Below are 20,734 nucleotides of genomic sequence, written 5' to 3' on the forward strand. Positions count from 1 at the left end.
ATTATCTATTTTATGTTAGGCCATTTCTGAGTCACTGAATAATCACGGGATGGTAATGTCTGCCTTTCCAGAAAAGCGAAAGGTTCAACACATTTCTGTTTTCCATAATTTTTATTAGAAATTCTCTTTCTTATTTCCTTGTTTCTCACATGATGACTTGACAGAAATACAAATCCTGTAGGCAAATCCAATCCCCTGTCTTTTATGATGATCTTACTAGAGTAACAAGAAAGAACGAGGAAGGAGCAGCTTCTTGAGACCACAGGGAGCTGTACGGAAGGCAGACTGACGGCAGGTACTGTTCGTTTTCTTCTCAGCATACCAAATAAAGACCTGTTTTGCAAGCAGCTTTATTAAAATCTTAACGTTACCCAGGTAATTTCTTTGCTAGATATTTACCTGTGTGAAGTGAAAACTTAAATGTGAACCAGTACGCAGATGTTTACAATGGCTTTATTTGTAACTGCCCAGAACTGGAAAACAAGACAAGTGTCCTTTAGTTAGAGAATGGATAAGCAAACAGTAAGAATGAGCAGACTGTGTGCAGCAACACAGATGCGTCTCAGGTACACTGGGCTGAGCGAAGGAGGCCCAGCTCAGAGGACTGTGTTCCGTGTGGCTCCATCTACACGCTCTCCTGGTAAAGGGAGGATGAAGGGACGGAAGACAGATGAGCGGTTGCCAGGAATTGGGGCGCATTTGACTGTAAAGGGACACAGAGAATTGCATGGTCCAACAGACCTTCTCATTTTGATTCTGGTGGCAGTTACAAGGCTAACTTTGTCAAAACCTATGAAAATCACACAGGAAAATGGAAATTTTCCTATATATAAATTATACTATAATAAAAAAGCGCTAAAATAAGTTTTAGACAAGATATATAGACTGGCAAGGTAAAGATAGTGTTAATTTGTCCCTTTGGCTTTCCCAGACATCATAAGAGGAACCTTAGAGCGCTCTATCTCCACGCAGCCTCTGTCTCTGCGGCGGTCTCCACGTGCTCGGCCCTGCTGCCACTCTTATCTGTTGGTTCATGCCGATAACACTTACTTAAATGTCTGCCAGATGTCTGCCGTCGCATTTATGATTCCTTCCTGCGTCTTCTGCCTTCCCTCCGAGAGCGTTTTCATCCTGTCTGTCCCGTGCTGGTTTTTGTTTGTGTAGTCTTGTTTGCTAGAGTGCCTGATTATTTTTGGTTACCTGTCTGAAATTATATGTTTAGGATTGATAGTAGAAGTGATGTGAAGCCTGAGATAATCTCTTTCTCCAGGGTATGTTTCCATGTGTTTCTGCCAGGTGCCTGGGGGTTTAGCTCTGTGTGTATGCCTGCGTGCTCTTTGCAACCCCATGGACTGTGGCCCACCAGGCTCCTCTGTCCATGGGATTCTCCAGGCAAGAATACTGGAGTGGGTGGCCATTCCCTCCTCCAGGGGATCTTCCCAACCCTGGGATTGAACCCCTATCTCCCAAATTACAGGCGGATTCTTTACCCCTGAGCCACCTGGGAAGCCCATTAGCTCTCAGAAATGACCTCAGTCCAATTTCGGGGGATGTAATGCCCTGAAGGTTGTCCCAGCCCAACTGGCGGGGTTGTCGCCCAGCCCCGGTGGTGAGCTGTGGACTGCACTGTTTCTCTAGTCTGCAGGGGTGGGGAGTGCCCTGCAGCCCCCCACAGCCAGTCTGTGCTCAGTGGGGAGTGCCCAGATAGTAGACCCCCATCTCTGGGTTTTCCTCCACCCCTCAGGTACTGGTCCCTTAACTCTTCCCTGTTTCCAAACTGTGATGCTTTAAAGCAGATTAAAAAACATTTGTATAACTAACTGTCCTCCTGGGGGTAGGGGGTTGTCTGAATTGTCCTTTTGCCATTATGGAAGTGGAGTTTGCCTGTATTATTTTTTATACCCATACATGTAATTCAAATGTGCTTTAAAAAAGAGAACAACAACTGTAACTTGCTATTTTTGATTTAATATATTATGAATTAATATTAGAATTATAGATGACTATATATTTACTGTATGTTTAATTCCGTGCCAGGTGTCGAGGGGGTGCAGTGATGTATAGAACAGACAATTTCCTACCCTTATCTGGCTGATATTTTGGCAAGATAGGTAGCTTAAACAAGTGCGTAATTATCTAATTGTTAGTTATAAAAACAGTGTACTTTGAGTACATCTAACTTGGAAATTGTCTCTGAATCTTGCTTTTTCGTTTCACGTTGTACTGGGTACATCTTTAACTACCATTGCAATTTTTATAAGCGTTTGGTCAGCCTAGGGTTCCATTTTCTGTATTTACTATAATTTCTTGAGACATTTTCATATGGTTGGACCATTATGTTGTTCATAGTTTTCCTTTCTGATAAATGTCTTTTAATATACATTCTTGTATGTAATCCAGAATTCAGTCACTGATTTATTTCTTTAGGATTGAGTTGTGGGATTAAGAGTACTGAGTAAGAGGGGATGAATGATTATTAATGTTTGTTTCTGTATTGCTTTCTAGAAAGGTTATTACATATATATAAGGATTACATGTAATTTAAAAATACGTGTCATTTTGAAAGGTTATCAATTGCATACTTTGTCATTGTTTAAATTTGTATTTCTTTATCAGTGATATTCAACATGTTTTATATTTATTTCTAATGTACATTTCTTTGTGCCTATAAACTATACACAGTGTTAAGACAGGACATTCTGCTTTATGAATGAAACTGTGGTATTAGATTTAAAACTAGAATTAGACCTTCTACTTTTTTCCCTAGTGCTATAATTTTTTTATTTATACTTGGATTGCCATTTTAACTTGCCTTTGTTGAGAGTACTTTTGTAAAAGTTCTGTAATGAGTAGCAGGAAGTAACTTCTGAAGTCTTTAATAAAATGAAAAGTATATGTTAGTTAGAGAAGGAATCATATAATTGATCATTGTTTATCGTAAATCTCTCTTCAGATTGCTGCTACATAGTTTAATATTTAGGATTTTGTACTAGGTCCACACTAGTTGCAGAGAACCTGGGTAGTATGATGAAACTGTCAAAATATATGTGTGGAAACAGAAGGAGAAAGATTTTTAATAAACAGAACCTATACGTATCTATTATTATGATTTGTATTTACTAAAGCTTTAAGTTAGAAATTGAAAGATTGCAAGATTGACTGGCCTTTATGTCTTCATTGTTAGGTAATTTTTGTTGCAGAATGAAGGAAATATTTTTCTTTAGCTCAGCATTTTTTACCTATAATTACCTTTTTAAAATTTAATGGCTAGTTATGTTTTTTGACCAACATCATGATCACAAATAAAATTCAATAATTATTTTCTTACAAATATGTATTTAAGTCTCTTCTTTTTATATTCTATTACATACGTTTCAGTACCATATTTTACAGTTGGCAAAAAGTCAGGTTTGTGTTTTGAAATGTATGATTTTTAAGTCAGTTTCTGTAAAAATTAAAAAATTTTAAAGGTGAAATTCATTGAGGATGTCTGCAGACACAATAAAGATTCTCATTTTGTTGAAGATTTTGTCTAAGGTGAATATATTAACTGAAGTTATTCATTTTAAGTATTATGCGGAAAAAAGTATATAGTTAGCATGATTTAATTTCCTTTTAACTGTCTCAGGGCTTTGTATTTTATACTTTTATTAAAATATGGGAACTAAGAAAGATATTGTTTTCACTTAGGGAATGGTGCCATATTTCAGCGTTTAAATTAAGATGGCCATATCATACTGTGTCCCTGAGGGCTGTATTATTTATTATATATATAGTATTTTGACTTTTAATAATTTTCTTACCAGGGTCATGTGAATTATGAAATTTCAGTTCACTGGCAGACACAACTGTGTAAAAATAGTTTGTTACTCAGCTTTTATATCTTGATATTCAGATTCCTAATTTTTGTAGTTTTCTTTTCTACAAAATATGTGACTACACACAAGATTTTGGGAAGATTGTTTTACTTTAATGTGTACTGAGGTTGTGAATCTACATGAAAATATTTGTAGTATTTAAACATCTATTTATGATAGAAACTCTCAACAAAGTTGGTACAGAGGAAATACACCTCAACATAATAAAAGCCATAATGACAACCCGAAGCTTACTTCACACTCAGTGATGAAAAGCTGAAAGCTTTTCCTCTAAGATCAGGGATAAGATAATGCCCACTCTTCCCACTTCTATTTAGCATAATATTGGAAATCCTAGGCACTGCCATCAGACCAGGAAAAGAAATACAAGCACCCAGACTGGAAGGGAAGAAGCAGTACTGCCCTGTGTATAGGTTACATGATATTGTATATAAAAAACCCCAAAGTTCTCCACCCCAAAATTATTAGAACTAATAAATAAATTCAATAAAGTTGCAGGATACAAGATTAATATACAAAAGTCTATTGCATTTCTATACACTAATAAGGAAACTATCTTTAGAAAGAGAAATCTTGAAAATCCGTGTACAACTGCATCAAAAAGAATAAAATACTTAGGAATAAATTTAAGCAGGTAAGAGACCTATACTTTGAAAAGTATAAAATATTGATGAAAAAAATGGAAGATGATACAAATAGATGGGAAGATATACCATATTCATGAGTTGGAAGAATTAATATTGTTAAAATGTCCATACTACCCAAAGCAATATAGAGATCTAATTCAATTCCTATTCAGAATACCCATGACACTTCTCACAGAATTAGAACAAATAATTTTAAAATTAGTGTGGAACCACAAAAAAATGGGATAAATAAAACAGACATTAATGCTGTTAAAACAAGATTTGGTATTGCTATACTACCTAAAGTTGGCTTCCCTGGTTAATCAGACTGCAGAGCATCTGCCTGCCAATGCAGGAGACCCAGGTTTGATCCTTGGGTCTGGAAGATCCCCCTGGAGAAGGGAATGGCAACCCACTCCAGTGTACTTGCCTGGAGAATCCCATGGGCAGAGAAGCCTGGCAGGCTACAGTCCATGGGGTCACAAAGAGTTGGACATGACTGAGTGACTAACACTTTCACACAAAAGACCCCCAAATAGCCAAAGCATTCTTGAGAAAAAAGCACAAAGCTGGAAGTATCATGCTGTCTGATTTCAGACTATGCTGTAAAGTTACAGTAATCAAAACAGTATGGAACTGGGACAGAAATATACACATAAATCAGTGGGCTAGAATACGGAGCCCAGAAATAAACCTGAGTCCCTTGGACTGCACGGAGGTCCAACCAGTCCATTCTGAAGGAGATCAGCCCTGGGATGTCTTGGAAGGAATGATGCTGAAGCTGAAACTCCAGTACTTTGGCTACCTCATGCGAAGAGTTGACTCATTGGAAAAGACTCTGATGCTGGGAGGGATTGGGGGCAGGAGGAGAAGGGGACGACAGAGGATGAGATGGCTGGATGGCATCACTGAGTCGATGGATGTGAGTCTGGGTGAACTCCGGGAGTTGGTGATGGACAGGGAGGCCTGGCGTGCTGCGATTCATGGGGTCGCAAAGAGTCGGACACGACTGAGCGACTGAACTGAACTGAACTATATGGTCAGTTAATCTATAACAAAGGAGACGAGAATGTACAGTGAGGGAGGGACAGTCTCTTTTAGTATATGGTGTTGCAAACACTGGTAAGCTATGTGTAAATGAATGATATTAGAAAATTTTTTTATACAATATACAAAAATAAAGACCTCAATGTAAGGCCTGAAACCATAAAACTCTTAGAAGGAAGCAGAGGCAGTGTGTTCTTTGACACTGATCTTAGCAATATAGTTTTTGATCTATCTCCTCCAGTGAGAGAAACAAAAGCAAAAATAAATAAATGGGCCCTAAACAAATTTAAAAGCTTTTGCACAGAGAATGAAATCAAAATGAAAAGAGCCTACTGAATGGGAGAAAATATTTGCAAATGACATGTCTGATAAGGGGTTAATCTCCAAAAATATATAAGGAACTCATACAACTCAGTATAAATTTTAAAAATGAGCAAAAGACCTGAATAGAGTGATGATGTGAAAGGTAAGTGGGCTGGGGGAGGTCTGGTCCTACTTTGGAGAGGATTTTTAGCATGGATACAGCGAGCACAGAGGCCCTGAAGCCAGGGAGGACGCCAGTGGTTTCAGGGACAGAAGAGGGGTTCGTGTTGATGGAAGGGAGTCAGCGAGAGAGACTGGGATGACCTGCTGTGGGAGAGGTGGCTGGAGATGACTTACAGGGAGGGCCCTGCAGTATTTGGCAAGCACTTGGGATTTTAACCCAAGAGCAATGGGAGCATCATGAGTTGATTTGTGTTTTTCAAATATCAGTGCGAAGAGAATAGTGGAGAAAGAGAGGCCACTTCATAGGATATGAGAGTAATCCCTGGCAGAGATACAGAGATACCTTGTAGGGTTGTATTAGTGGCGCTAGAAGAGCATGGAAAATTTTCAGAAATGGTATTTCCTGATGTGTTGGAGTGGGGAGCAGAGAGATGATGGAAAGGGAACAGTCAGGATGAGCTCTAGGTTTTTGACTAGACCAGAGCTTCTGAAAGTGTGGTCTGTCCACTTTGATGGGCCATGGGGGTTAGGAGTTGCGTGGGGTCCTTGAGGTTCATTCTTGTGGTCTGCACAAAGGATTTTGTAATACTAAGACGTTTTTGATACAAAGAGCCGACTCATTGGAAAAGACTGGGAAAGGTTGAGGGCAGGTAGAGAAGGGGGTGACAAAGGATGGGATGTTGGATGGCATCAGTGAGTCAGTGGACATGAGTTGAGGAAACTGGGAGATAGTGAAGGACAGGGAAGCCTGGCGTGCTGCAGTCCATGGGGTTGCAAAGAGTTGGACATGACTTAGTGACTGAACAGCAAGTTTGTAAAAGCACGGGTGCCTTAGCTTAAATTGGTGCAGCAGTACCAAACTACTAGTCTTTGTCTTATCTACCTGTATAAAAAAGACGAGTTTCCTTTTAACTTGTATTTGATGAAGCAGTTAAAGAGTATTATTTTTGATCGCATTTTGACCTTTGAGCACAAGTCCTTGAATCTGCGTGATGCAGCGGGAGGTCGACATGAAGCCCCATGGCAGCAGATGGGCTTGTGTCGAGGAGACGTGTCTCTGCAGTTGCTGGAGGAGCCGCCTGGCCGGCTCATGTTTTCACCGGACACTGTTTTTACTTGAAACAAAAACCGACACTCAAACTTGGGACTTCTGTAGACGTTTGCCTGTCATTTAAGGGAAAACAAGTGCCATTATTTGTTCCTCATGGTGAAATTTGAACTTCTAAAGTGAAGGTTGGAGTTTTGGAAAAATTATATTCATCACTCTGACCTTGACATCTTCCTGGTACTTGAAGATTTCTGATGAGATGAGTGGTGACACTATTGAGTGTGTTTATGAATGTTGTATAATGAAATGGTCAACGTTCAGTGGATCTGTGTAACTCACGGAGCTAAAGTTTTCCAGGTGACATGCACGGGTGTTATAAGATCGTGCATGAATAGAGGATCTATTTAGAGGGCAAGAGAGCCCATTAGACTTTCACATCAGAGTACAAAAGTTCATTGATAAGTTTTGAGAGTCCATGTTGCAGTTAACCTTTACAAATCTACCACTTGTAAAGCTTGCTGTAGTGCTAAAGAAGAATATCCACAGTGGGTATTGCAGCTGTGTATCTGTAAGACCACATTTTTAAAAATACACCTCAGCCAAGACAACATATCTCAACAACTTGAATGTAGAAGCTGCTGCTTTTCTGAAGATAGACATTAAAGAAATTAACAAAATGCAAAACAGTGCTTCTCTTCTAGCTAGTATTTGCAAAGTTAGCTATTTTTCATAAAAATGTGTTATAGTCATATAATTTATTGCTCTTATTTGTAAATGAATTAGTATGTATTTTAAGCATTGCTCTATTTTGATTTCTAATATGAGAAATAGGGATATTTATGACCCGTGTGAGCAAAAAAAAGGGGTCTTTGGGATTCTCAGATAAAGAGGTCCTGAGATGCAGAAATTTGAGAGGTTTGGGCTGGATCAGCTGAGTAGGTGGTGATAATGTAAGGAGAGAAAGATGATTAAAGAACTTAGCAACTTTTTTTTTTTTTTTTAGAAATGGCAGATGGAATCTTCTGTTCAAAAACTGTGACGATTCTAGGTGGTCATTTGGATATTTGTGTTTGTGGTTCAGAACTCAGAACAGATGAGATAAATTTCAGAGTAATCGTAGATGGATAGTAATCAAGTCATGGGACTGGAAAGGATGACCTGAAAGAATGTAGGTTTACAAAACAAAAAGAAGATTCATACCGTACAGCACTTGGACATAAATGTTAGATTGAAAAAGGAACTCAGAAAAAGGAGTTATTATATGAGAGTACATGGGGCACAGAACATTTCCAGAAAGTGAGAGAGTTGTGTTGGCTGCTGGCTGAGGTCAAATCGGAGGACCTTGGTGAGGGCCCTTATCACCTCTTGTCTGGATTGTTACCGTCGCCTCTTGACAGGTCTGTCTTGCGGTTGTGAGCCCCTCTCCTCTGTCATACAGCAGGAAAGATTGTATTTCTGAAAGGGCACTTCCCTCCCTCGGCTGCTTGAAACACGGCACTAGCTCTCTGATAGCAGTTGAATAAAGGGGATATCGTAAAAGTTAGCCTGACTCCCCCCAGCTATCTCTCACCACTTGCCAATTTTAATTTTACTTACATGATGTTGTGCTCTGCTTTTGGATATTTTGATGTGTTCTTTCCTTTCCCCAGATTTCCTGTTTTCCTTGCCTTATCTAACCTGTGAGAGTATCTCCTCCTCATTTAAAACCCGGTTCAGGTAGCACCTTCTTTGGGCAGCCTTTTTTGATGGAAGACTGGTTGCCAAATTTGTTGAATTTGATCATAATTTTACTCACCATTGATTTTAGACTTATTAAACTGTAGCAGTTATTACTTGATGTTTTGATAGAGATACACTCATTCATTTATTCCGTAAATATTCGCTCAGCACTCATTTTGTGCCAAGCATTGGCCTAAGCTGGGAGCAGAGCTGTGGACAGCAAACACAGGTCCCTGCAGCCTGGGATCACGATCCAGAAGACCGAATGTATGTCTAACACTTATGCATTAAACGTCTTTATTTACGAGGGGCTTACCTGAAAGATAATATATAAGCATATACAGCCTTTGAAAATATGATAATATCAGATCAGCATGTAAACACTGATATTTTCTTTTTCAACAGAAGCAGTTAGAATCAAGTGACACCTGGAGCCGTGTTAGATATTATGCAAAGCACATTTTTTGCTCCTTGTTCATTGTATTACCAAGCCCATGTGCAGTGTGAGAGGCCCACTCAGGCTCCTTTACTGAGCGGGGCTGTTTGTCTGGGATGCTGTAGCAGTGACGCAGACTGCTAGTCACTTCTGAGATGTCTTTGAATTTTATGTTTCTTTTTTTTTTCATTTTGCCTTCTTTTCTTTATAATTTTATTTGCTTAGGCATTGCACACATCAAGAGGTATGATGAAACCCACTTTGTTATAATCTAGCTCATTTCTCGTAGCGTGTTCTTACAGTTAGCTGAGCTGTGGGCTATTAGAATATGCTGCACAAAGAAAGCGTTCTGTGACTAAGTAAGTTGAATGTGAGTGAGGTTTTTTGTTTGCTTCTGTAGCTGCAGGCCCGCCTGGACCCTTTGGTGTGCTAGTACTCACTGTGGCCCTCTAAGACCGCTTCTTACAGCAAGGAGTGTTTCATAGAGGTTTCGGACCAGGAAGCCTTTTCTTTTTCCTGTGTTGTCTCATGTAAACTGTATGGGGCACTAGATGTCAAATACTGGTTTTAATGATATCAATTTATTTTTTTTTAAGTCTTTATTGTGATGTCACCTTGCTTTGAAAAATGACAGTTTCTTGATGTCCTGAAGTGTGCAGTTTTGAGCAGTAATCTGTCCTGCATTAGAATTATAGCAGCAAGTTGTAAGACACCATCTTGGATGTGTAGTTGGCTTGTGACAGTTTTTCTTTTCCTAAGCTGGAGATACTGTTTAATTTATATTACCTTTTGCAAAAGTGTCCTTGTTGCTTATACACATTTTAAATAATCAGTGTAGCCTTAAGTCATTGTTTCTTGATTGTTTAATGATTCAGATTTCACACTAAAAGGTATTCTAATTCATTACCGGGATTCTCATTCTCCTTCCTTCTTCTCTCTCCCTGAATCCAACACTATATAAAGTTGAATTGAACAATACATAAACATGATTATATATCATGACTAAATGGGAGTTCATTCCAGAAATACTGGCTAAACATTTGCCAAAATAAATGTTCAAAATTCAAAATAAAAGAGCCACCAAAATTCAGCATTTTAAGAAAGTGTTTAATCAGCTCAGACACAGAAGAATTTGATGAAAACCTAACATCTATTCTTTATAAAATCTTCCAGCAAAGTGAAAATAGAAGGGCACTATCTCATCCTGATAAATTAGGGCATTTATGAAAAATGTCCATCTTACATCATACTTAATGGTGAATGACTGAATGCCTTCGTCCTCAGATAGGAACAAGAAAAGGATGTCTTTGATTCTGTTCATTGTACTGGAAGTTCTAGCCTTTGCAATAAGACAAGAATCTACAAAAACAATCTACTTGAACCATTAAGTGAGCTTAGCAGGTTTGTAAGATAAAGGGTCAATATACAGAAATTATTTGTATTTCTGTACACTATCAGAAAATTGAGATAAAAATACTTAATAGTATCGAGATATATTTAGGAAATAACCTGAAAAAAAGATGTGAAAGACCAGTTTGGAAAGTGAAAGCCATTCTTGAAAGAAATTAAACCTATTAATAAGATATCCTATGTTTATGGGTTTGAAGACCCAATATTATTAAAATGAAAGGTCTCTCTGCAGATTGATCTATAGAGTTCTTGTAATCCTAATCAAAATCCCAGTAGTTCTTTTTTTTTTTTTTTTTAAAGTAGAAACAAACAGGCTGGTTCTAAACTTTATATTAAAATCAGAGATATGATTAGGCATATATCTAGACTTTATAATAAAGCTACACCAGACATTAGTATAGTATATATATGTGCAGTCATTTGATATATGTTGAGGCTGGTATAGTAGCACTGTAGTGAGATATGGGAGGATAAAGGATAATCTTTGCAGTAAATGATTTGAAGTCAGTTGGATAGCCATGTGGAAAAACTAGCTGAATATTGACTTCACCTTACATTGTACAAAACTTTAATTCCAGGCCAATTGCAGATAGGAATATGAAAGGTAGAGCAATAAAGCTTATGTTGGAAGATAATGTGTGCGAATTTACAACAGGAAAATAATTCCTAAATATTTAAGCATTTTGTATACGAAAGCATTAACCGTAAAGGAAAAGATTGGTTAATTAGAACTTGTTAAATTTCAAAAGTTAACAAATTAATTAAAAGATGCCATTGGGAAGGTTTTTAAAAGACAAGTCACAGGATGGGAAAAATATTTGCAATACAAATGACCCACGTCTAGGACCTTTTTACAGGTTTTTAAAGGGCATAATGAAGTGGAAGTGTGTTTTAGTTTCTCTATCTGTTGGTCCTAACGGACCCTAGTTTTTTAACCCACAGATTTTAGTTATGAAATTACACTTAGGAAGAGCCTAGAGACACTCGGTGGTGTGTAGAGTCAGGAGTGGACACGGGTGTTTGCTGTGCTGGGTTCATAGCCCAGCTCTTAAGCTTGTGCAGGACTTGGCGTATGGTCTTCAGCTTGTGTTTACTGAATTAACGGATGGACACCTTATAATTGCAAGGAACGTCTGCATAAGTCCTCATAGGAGGACTGGCCTTTTAAACATAAGCCTGGAAATCACAGGAAGCAGTTCATCTGGACCTGAAGAGCACAAGTGCTCACGTGTGTGGAGTGTGAGATGAGGGCGATTGGGGAATCTAAAGCACTGCTCATGACTGCAGGAAGCTTTCCATGGTGCTTGTCTTCTCATGCTGGGGAGGGAGTGGGGGAGCCTCTGTGATCTATGGAGAAGAGAGGATTTCATCGCACAGAACAGGATTTTCTAAGCAGGAAATGCTGCTTTTGAGAAAATGAGTTGAGACAATGACTGTTTGTGTTAGCCAAACAGAGCTTGGATTTACCAAATGGCAGGTGAGAGCAGGGAATGTCTTAATGGCCATTTTTGAAGCATTGGGCTCATCTCAAGTGTGGACCCTGCCGTGGTAATGATTGCATTATTTAAATTTTGTCTTGACCTTTTTTGCAGAGTTCAGAAGTTCCTGTTGCTTCAGACAATGGATGAGCAATCACAAGGAATGCAAGGGCCACCTGTTCCTCAGTTCCAGCCACAGGTAACTTGTTCTAATAAACGCTGCCTTGAGACTGTGTGTGTGTGTGTGTGTGTGTGTGTGCATGTGCACGCGCGCTCACAAGCGGATACAGGTACAGTGAGGAAGGAAGCCGAACCTGTACAGTTCCTTAGAAATAAGGTGCTGAACATGCTGATTATGAGCTTCCAAGCTTAAATCAGAATTGTTTCCAATATAAAATACTGTTTTAGAATATTAGTTCTCATGGACATATATTAAAAAAAAAACGGAGGCAACTTTGCTTTTGACTTGAATGACCTGCAGGTTTGGGAGCTCCTGCTGGGCTCAGGGAGGAACGGAGGCGAGGTGGTGCCTGTGTTCAGTCTGCCTCCGCTTCAGCCTGGGGTTCCGCATTGCCCACAGCGCCGTCCGTTACCGTGGCTTCTCTCGTCCTCTCTGACCAGCAGTGTGTTTCTCCTGTTACGTATTAGCTCGTTCTTTTGTACCATAGGGTGAAGCTAAAGGAAGGTTTCAGCAGAAGGTGTACACACACTATTGAATTACTTACTGTGCTGATTCCCTGTGGACACTCGCCCTGAAGCCCCAGCGTACGATGACGTGTCTGAAATCACGTTCACCCCTGCACAGCTGTCATTCATAAATTCTGTTTCTCATTCGGTGTTGGAGGCATTGTACAGTGTCCCAGGTTTACTCCGCTAGGCTTTTCCAGTTCTGCTTGATAGTCATTCTGGAAATGAAGAATCCATAGGTGTTCTTTCGTGGTCTCTTGGTATTGGTATGAGGGTGAAGGTGGCCTCATAGAGAGAGTTTGGAAGTGTTCCTCCCTCTACAGATTTTTGGAATAGTTTCAGGTGTTAACTCTTCTCCAAATATTTGGTAGAATTTGCTTGCAAGGTCACCTGGTCCTGGACTTTCGATCGCTGGGAGTTTTAAAATCACAGATTCAGTTTCAGTACTTGTGATTGGTCTTTTACAGATGTGCTTTGCAGTGAGTGAGATGCGTTTAGGAGGCTTGGGTTTGCACAGCTGCTTCCTCAGAGAGGTGCGCACTGTGAATTTCCAGGCAGGGTTAGTGTTTTCCAAACTTATTTGACTGTGCACTGTTTTGTAAGCACATCTATTGGCTTCTCTCAGAATCCGTGTCTGTGAGGCACAGCCCAGGAAATACTGCCATCTTTTCTGTGAAGAATGGATGCTTTTGAACTGTGGTGTTGGAGAAGACTCTTGAGAGTCCCTTGGACTGCAAGGAGATCCAACTAATCCATCCTAAAAGAGATCAGTCCTGGGTGTTCATTGGAAGGACTGATGCTGAAGCTGAAACTCCAATACTTTGGCCACCTGATGCGAAGAGCTGACTCATTGGAAAAGACCCTGATGCTGGGAAAGATTGAGGGCAGGAGGAGAAGGGGACAACAAAGGATGAGATGGCTGGATGGCATCACCAACTCAATGGACATGGGTTTGGGTGGACTCCGGGAGTTGGTGATGGACAGGGAGGCCTGGCGTGCTGTGGTCCATGGGGTCGCAGAGAGTCCAACACGCCTGAGCGCCTGAGCTGAACTCTCTGCCTGTGTGACTTTTTACCTTGCCTGACCCCTCTTCTCCCTCTCCAGAGTTTGAAATCTACCCACCCTTCAAGGACCGTCTAAAATGCTGTCTCCACTGTGAAGCTTTTTCTGATTTTGTGAATGTCATACTTTTTCTTGGAGCCCTGACGGTGCACCCTTGGTAACATCTTTTCTGGTGTTTCTGAGCCCTGTGTCACTTCACATGGACATAAAACCTCATCTTTCCCATCGGGTTAGGATAGGAAACCTCTCTCCAAACCTTGAGGGTTTGTGCTCTGTCTTGCTCTTTCTCGGTGCACTGTGATGCTGCAGGTCCCTCATCGCAGCAGGGGCTCGGGAAGGACCCCCGACTGAGCCCGCCAGGGTGCCTGCGGCGAGCGTGTGTCTGCATAGCTGAATTTTACGTTGTCTCCTCTGTCACACTTGTCCGAATTATCTGGACTGTCTTCACAAAAGAGACCCTTAAGAGCTTAAGTAAGGCCAGTATTTTAATTTCAAGAGGATTGTTTTTTCAAATCTACCATCTGTATTTTATATTACGGTCATAAAATACCCAAGATTATGGTATGCAGTTTCTCCTAGATGCAGACATGTCTACGTGCCAGTTGCACACACACACACACGGATATTAGTGTTTTGTATATTGTTTCTGTGCAGACGGTAAAAGCAGCACTACTAAAATTAGGTGGTTATGTCATGATTTTGAAATTCTGTTTTGAGCAGCTCCAAATTCCAAAGGAAAGGAAAAGCAGCACTTTGATTTTTGCTGCTGCTGACTCACCAGCCAGGAGGCACAGTTTCCTGGGACCCACGGCTGCCACGCAGCACGAGTCTAAAGCTGCGTCCGTGGCTCTGTGTCTCTTTGACACGGTTCCCTTCGTGCGGCCTCTGCCCCGCAGTGGGCAGAGGTACCCCACTGTCCTGGGAAATAGGCCGGTGTTGCCCATGCAGGCGGGGGGCGGCGGGGGGACCCCTGTCTCTGCATCCAGACTGATGGTGGGAGATTACCTGACAAGAGTTCACAAGCGTTACTGCTGATTAAGTCTTTGAAAAATGTTACCGCTCTCAGGAGCAGGATTTTAAAAAGCTGGCAAAGGACAGCTTCCACTCCAGGTTGACAACCTTCTTTTGTTTTGTTCCACACCATTGGCCCGAACAACAGGGTGATGAGGCAGCATACGGTTAGCTGAGCGACTCCTTCCGCTGCTGTGATGCTGATACGTGTCTGCACACAAACAGGAAACCGAGGAAGTCAGGTTTCTCAGTGTCAGATCCCCACTCTCTGTGTAATGACACGTGATGTCTGTTCTCAGTGTGTCTGTCTTTTTCTTGTTCTGAGGTGAATACTCTAACCCTGCCATGCGTCCTGTGTGGTCTCATTTTTAGTGCCGTATGAGTTTCTCTATTAATTTTTGTTGTTGTTGTCATTCATTGAACTTAGGGAATTTTTTTTTTCTATCACCTTCCATTTCCTTCCTGTTTTCCTTCTTTGACTCCTTCCACTAAAGTCTCAAAAGTACTGACGGGATATTTTGACTAGATTTGCACGCTGTTATGTTCATGTTGCTTTTGGACTCTTGTTTTTGGAACAACGAATTTATTATAGCTTAATTTTAAAAAATGCAGACTGTATCATTGATGGTGACACAGAAATGGTAAGATATTTACATTTTAGTATGAGGCTAATTTTAAACGATGGAAGTCTGCAGCTAACATTTTATGACTATTTTGATTTCTGATCATTAAAGAGCACTCTGCTGCCTTCACTTTTTATCATAAAGTTAAATATGAAACAGTTATAATCAGAGCACAATTTTAAGAATTCCTGGGTGTGTCTAGAGGGTGGATTTATTTTAATTATGATCATCACCAGGACTTAGGTCATACCTACTGTTTGTAAACTTGAAGCTGTTACTGTTTGTAACCCTTTGGCTCCCTGTGAAGGCGGGAAAGCATCCCAGGGGTACAGGCAGGAAGAGGGGCCTTCCTCATTCTGGTTGCTGGGAAGGTACGAGCGTCTTGTCAGGAAGTAGCCAGTAAGTGGTGAGGTTGGCCGGCCATCCCTTTAAGCTTCCCAGCTGGAACACACCTCTTTGCCCCAAGGCTGCTGTTTCCCGGCATCCTTTCCCGTGGAGGCTGCTGGTTCTCTGGTGATTTTAATAATAAGCTGCGCACATGAGAGTTGGGGGTCAGGGCGCCACCTCTCCATCCACAGAGCCTCTTCCAGCCCGTTAATCCTCCTTGTTTTTGGGGTGACGGGGGTAAGACCTGCTTCCTCGAGGCTCTGCCTCCTGAAGGAAGGGCGCTCACCTTCCTTGTCGCTGTTGTCTCCCCACCTCCTCGTGAGCCCTCACACTAGCTGGATGCTTGACCCCCAGCCCCCACCTTCCTTCTCAGCATCCTCTGGCTTTTGTCCAGGGCAGAAGCCCTGCTGCTGAGGGAGTTCTTCCAAGAGCACCCACCCTCTGCCGAGCACCGTGAACATGTGTTTCAGCTACAGTAAGTCCCCGACACACAAACGAGTTCTGTTCCAAGGGTGTGTTCGTAAGTCCAACAAAGTTAGCCTGGGTACCCAACTAACAGCCACCCGTGTAGTACTGCACTCCACTGGGTTTATAATACTTTCAGGCAAATAATGCATAAAAGCCAGACACAGAAAGTAAGGGAAACAGTTTTGACTTGACAGCACAGTAGTGCAGCGCAGCGGCCGGCCCAGCGGCTGGCACCCAGTGGGCAGGCAGGAGGAGTCACTGATGGAGGAGGGAGGGGGTGGGGCGGGAGAGCCGAAGGGCCATCAGCGACGGGCGACCGTGGGCAGGCTGCGATGCCGCTCACGCCTGGCGTCCACCGCACAGGTTCTGCTTCCTCGCTGGAACTAGAGGCAGGTTCTCATCTTGGAAAGTTTGCAACTTGAAGTTCACGTGTAGGGGCCTTGCTGTATTCCTGACACAGGCTGCTGACTTTACTCCTTAAGTAGCTCTGGAATCTGCTAGTTCTCTGCATCCCGACTGTGCCTCCTGTTAGATTTCTGCCACCTTTTGCCTGGATTATTGTGGAACCTTCTGAACCAGTCTCTTTTCCTCTCATTTTCCTATTTCTAGTTCAGTCTTCACACTATAGCAAGAGTCATCTTTCCAAAGTGTATATTTTATCATTATTTGTTGTTGTTGCTTAGTCACTGAGTCATGTCTGACTCTTTGCAGCCCCTTGGACTGTAGCCCGCCAGGCTTCCTCTGTCCATGGGATTTCCCAGGCAAGAATACTGGAGTGGGTTGCCATTTCCTTCTCCAGGAGATCTTCTCGACCCAGAGACTGAACCCGCCTCTCCTGTGTTGCAGGTGGATTCTTTACCGCTGAGCCACACTTCTGAGAGACGTTGATTTCTGGGCGTGAGGATGGGTTCTGCGTGTTCTTGTGCGATGCAGAGGGTCTTACGTCACAGGGCTCCTTTTTCTTCTCCAGCCGCATGTTGTGTCTCTCCCTATTTTGGATGCAGATTCAGTCATATCTTGCTTACACTGAGCTCTCTTTCAACTCCATATTTCAGTTACTTTGATCACAGTCTCAGGAGCTGCTCAAGGAGATTTAGTCCCTAATGGACTGTAATCAGCATAAAGGCTCATCATAATGTATGTGAGCTACATGGCAAACGTCATAAGAAAAGTGTTATCCTAGAGGAAGCATGTAATTTGGTAGACAGCAGAAAGATTACTCTCAGAAAAATAATGACTACTGGGTAGTTTCACGCTGATATGCTTCTAATAAATAAGAATATACTATACCACAGTGCAGTGTTCACGTCTGTAGACTGTACTTTATATGAATGAGTACTAGGTCATGGGTATCCAGATATTTGTTGGATGAATGAATTAATCTCTAAATGAAAGCTTAATTTTGATTGCCTAATTATCTTAATATTGTATGGATTTTAGTTATTGAAAGTTACTTTAGGAAAAGGCTTGGTAATGTAGACTAAAAAGAACTCTGTCAAATGAGAAGTGACATCAGAATATTTAAAGCTTGATTGAGTTTTGAATTTAGATTGGTTGTTCATACTTAACGTATTTAGGGCTAGATGTTTCTCAGCTTTGAAAGGAAATCCTTGAGAAATTTAGATGATTTTTAAAAGAATGGGAATACAGTAAGGGTTCTCTCATCTGCTGTCTTGGACATTTCTGTTTGAATAGTCTGATGTGTTCAAAGATGGTGTTGTTGTTGTTTGGTTGCTAAGTCGTGTCTGACTCTTTGTGACTCCATGGACTGCAGCACACCAGGCTCCTCTGTCTTCCACTATCTCCCAGAGTTTACTTAAATTCATGGCTATTGAATCAGTGGTGCTGTCTAGCTATCTCATCCTTTGCTGCCCTCTTCTCCTCCTGCCCTCAGTCTTCCCCAGCATCAGGGTCTTTTCCAGTGAATCAGCTCTTTGCATCAGGTGTCCAAAGTATTGGAGCTTCAGCATCAGTCCTTCTAATAAATGTTCAGGATTGATTTCCTTCAGTATTGACTGGTTCAAAGATGAGGTTTCAGTTCAGTTCAGTTCAGTCCAGTTGCTCAGTCATGTCTGACTCTTTGTGACCCCATGAATCACAGCATGCCAGGCCTCCCTGTCCATCACCAACTCCCAGAGTTCACTCAAACTTATGTCCATCGAGTCGGTGATGCCATCTAGCCATCTCATCCTCGTCCCCTTCTCTTCCTGCCCCCAATCCCTCCCAGCATCAGAGTCTTTTCCAGTGAGTCAACTCTTCGCATGAGGTGGCCAAAGTATTGGAGTTTCAGCTTCAGCATCAGTCCTTCCAATGAACACCCAGGACTGATTTCCTTTAGAATGGACTGGTTCGATCTCCTTACAGTCCAAGGGACTCTCAAGAGTCTTATCCAACACCACGGTTCAAAAGCATCAATTCTTCGGTGCTCAGTTTTCTTTACAGTCCAACTCTTATATCCATACATGGCCACTGGAAAAACCATAGCCTTGACTAGATGGACCTTTGTTAGCAAAGTAATATCTCTGCTCTTGAATATGCTATCTAGGTTGGTCATAACTTTCCTTCCAAGGAGTAAGCGTCTTTTAATTTCATGGCTGCAATCACCATCTGCAATGATTTTGGAGCCCAGAAAAATAAAGTCTGACACTGTTTCCACTGTTTTCCCATCTATTTCCCATGAAGTGGTGGGACCAGATGAGGTATACATTAATCAAAATAGCTTGCCAGTTCTATTTGGAACTGCATTCAGAGCCTGAAATGTAGTTTTAATAAATTCAGTGATGAAAATGATTCCATTTTTGAGGATGAATTTGATATTTGGAATATTTAGAAATCCTTTGGAGCCAAGTTTGTACTTGGCGGAAAAAGTAAATTGTCTTGGTATTCTTCTTTCGATCAAAAGATGATCTCTTCTTAGGTGAGACTAGTGGTTTTTATGATTCACAAACTGATTACAATCCAAGGAGGGATTTCAAATGGATTTTCAGTATCAGAAGCCTTTCTGGAAATAAGTCCACATGCTCCCATTGTGCCTGTTTGAAGGGCAACGTTGAATGTGTAGAATCTAGTATGTTTGTTAGGAATCAGTTGTATCATTTTACAATTAGGATTCTTTACACTTTGTCTCCCTTTATACCGTTATTATGGAATGTTGTGACTTTCTCGCGTACCTGTGGGTATGCTTCACACAGCTCTTTCATGAAGTGTTCATGAAACAGATGTTCACCCTGATTTTGAAGTTTTGCTGAATACTTCTTTTTCCAGGAATGCTTGTATGCACTGCATTTAATTATGCCTTCTTTTCCTCCCTTGACCGGATCTCGTTCAGTGCAGAAGAGGGAGGTGGAAGGGGAGGACTTCCTAGGAGAGTTCTGATGGGGCACCCAGTAGGGGGTCAGGGGGCACACGGGGTCAGTGAAAGCCCACCCCAGCTCCCAGCGCCGGCCGCGGGGGAGCAGGACGCAGGGCTGCATGGGCCTGTGATGAGCGCAGCGAGCAAAGAGGGCTGAGCTTGGCGCCGCGCGGGCCCCAGCGTTTACGGGGATCCCGTCTGAGGGACCAGGAGGACACAGGAGAGCTGGACGTTTAGTGGGGTGGCTTAGGGCCTGAGCCCTGACTTTGCACTGCCCCGTGTAAGTGCTTGGATTCCCCCACTTGCTGGCTGCGTGCTGGAGGGAAGGTACTGAACGCCTACCTATGCCTTGCTCTTCCGCCCTGTAGGTTAGGGGAGCACTAGTTTGGAGAAGGCAATGGCACCCCATTCCAGTACTCTTGCCTGGAAAATCCCATGAACGGAGGAGCCTGGTAGGCTGCAGTCCATGGGGTCGCTAAGAGTCGGACACTACTGAGCGACTTCTCTTTCACTTTTTACTTTCCTGCATTGGGGAAGGAAATAGCAACCCACTCCAGTGTTCTTGCCTGGAGAATCCCAGGGACAGGGGAGCCTCACGGGCTGCCATCTCTGGGGTCGCACAGAGTCAGACACGACTGAAGCGACTTAGCAGCAGCAGCAGCAGTTTTTATGGAGCCCCGGCCGTGGAGCCTGCAGGTGCTGTGCCCGGCACGTGGACAGCGCTCAGAGGCCGGGACGAGATGCTGGCTCTCAGTGGTGAGGACGCGTGCAGCAGAGACCACGCAGCGCTCTCGGTGCACAGGTCTCTCTGCCGTGCCTGTTTCTGTGTCGTGTTCCATCCTTTGTCACACCTCTGTTACCAACACACCCCCGTCAGCGGCTTCCCTCTCCCGTCGATGTGCTCAAGCCCCGAGCCCACGAGCCGTCCTTGGCATCCCTCTCCCCTCGCCCTCGTTCAGTTCCCGCAGTCCGAGTCCTCGGGGTCCACCTGAGGGTCGCGTCCCGGCCGCACACTG

General features: G+C 42.3%; 1 protein-coding gene across 2 annotated transcripts in view; it reads left to right on the forward strand.

Annotated features, from left to right (window-relative positions):
- Nucleotides 1-20,734, forward strand: part of NEK7 (NIMA related kinase 7) — a 137,821-nt gene that overhangs the window by 43,502 nt on the left and 73,585 nt on the right. For both annotated transcript variants that reach the window (XM_061383703.1, XM_061383704.1), the window contains exon 2: nucleotides 12,243-12,327. In XM_061383703.1, coding sequence (XP_061239687.1) covers nucleotides 12,271-12,327 — 57 coding nt within the window. In that variant the 5' untranslated portion in view covers nucleotides 12,243-12,270. The remainder of the gene's footprint in view (nucleotides 1-12,242; nucleotides 12,328-20,734) is intronic.

Source organism: Bos javanicus, chromosome 16 (assembly GCF_032452875.1).
Source record: "Bos javanicus breed banteng chromosome 16, ARS-OSU_banteng_1.0, whole genome shotgun sequence".
NCBI classification, from domain to species: domain Eukaryota; kingdom Metazoa; phylum Chordata; class Mammalia; order Artiodactyla; family Bovidae; genus Bos; species Bos javanicus.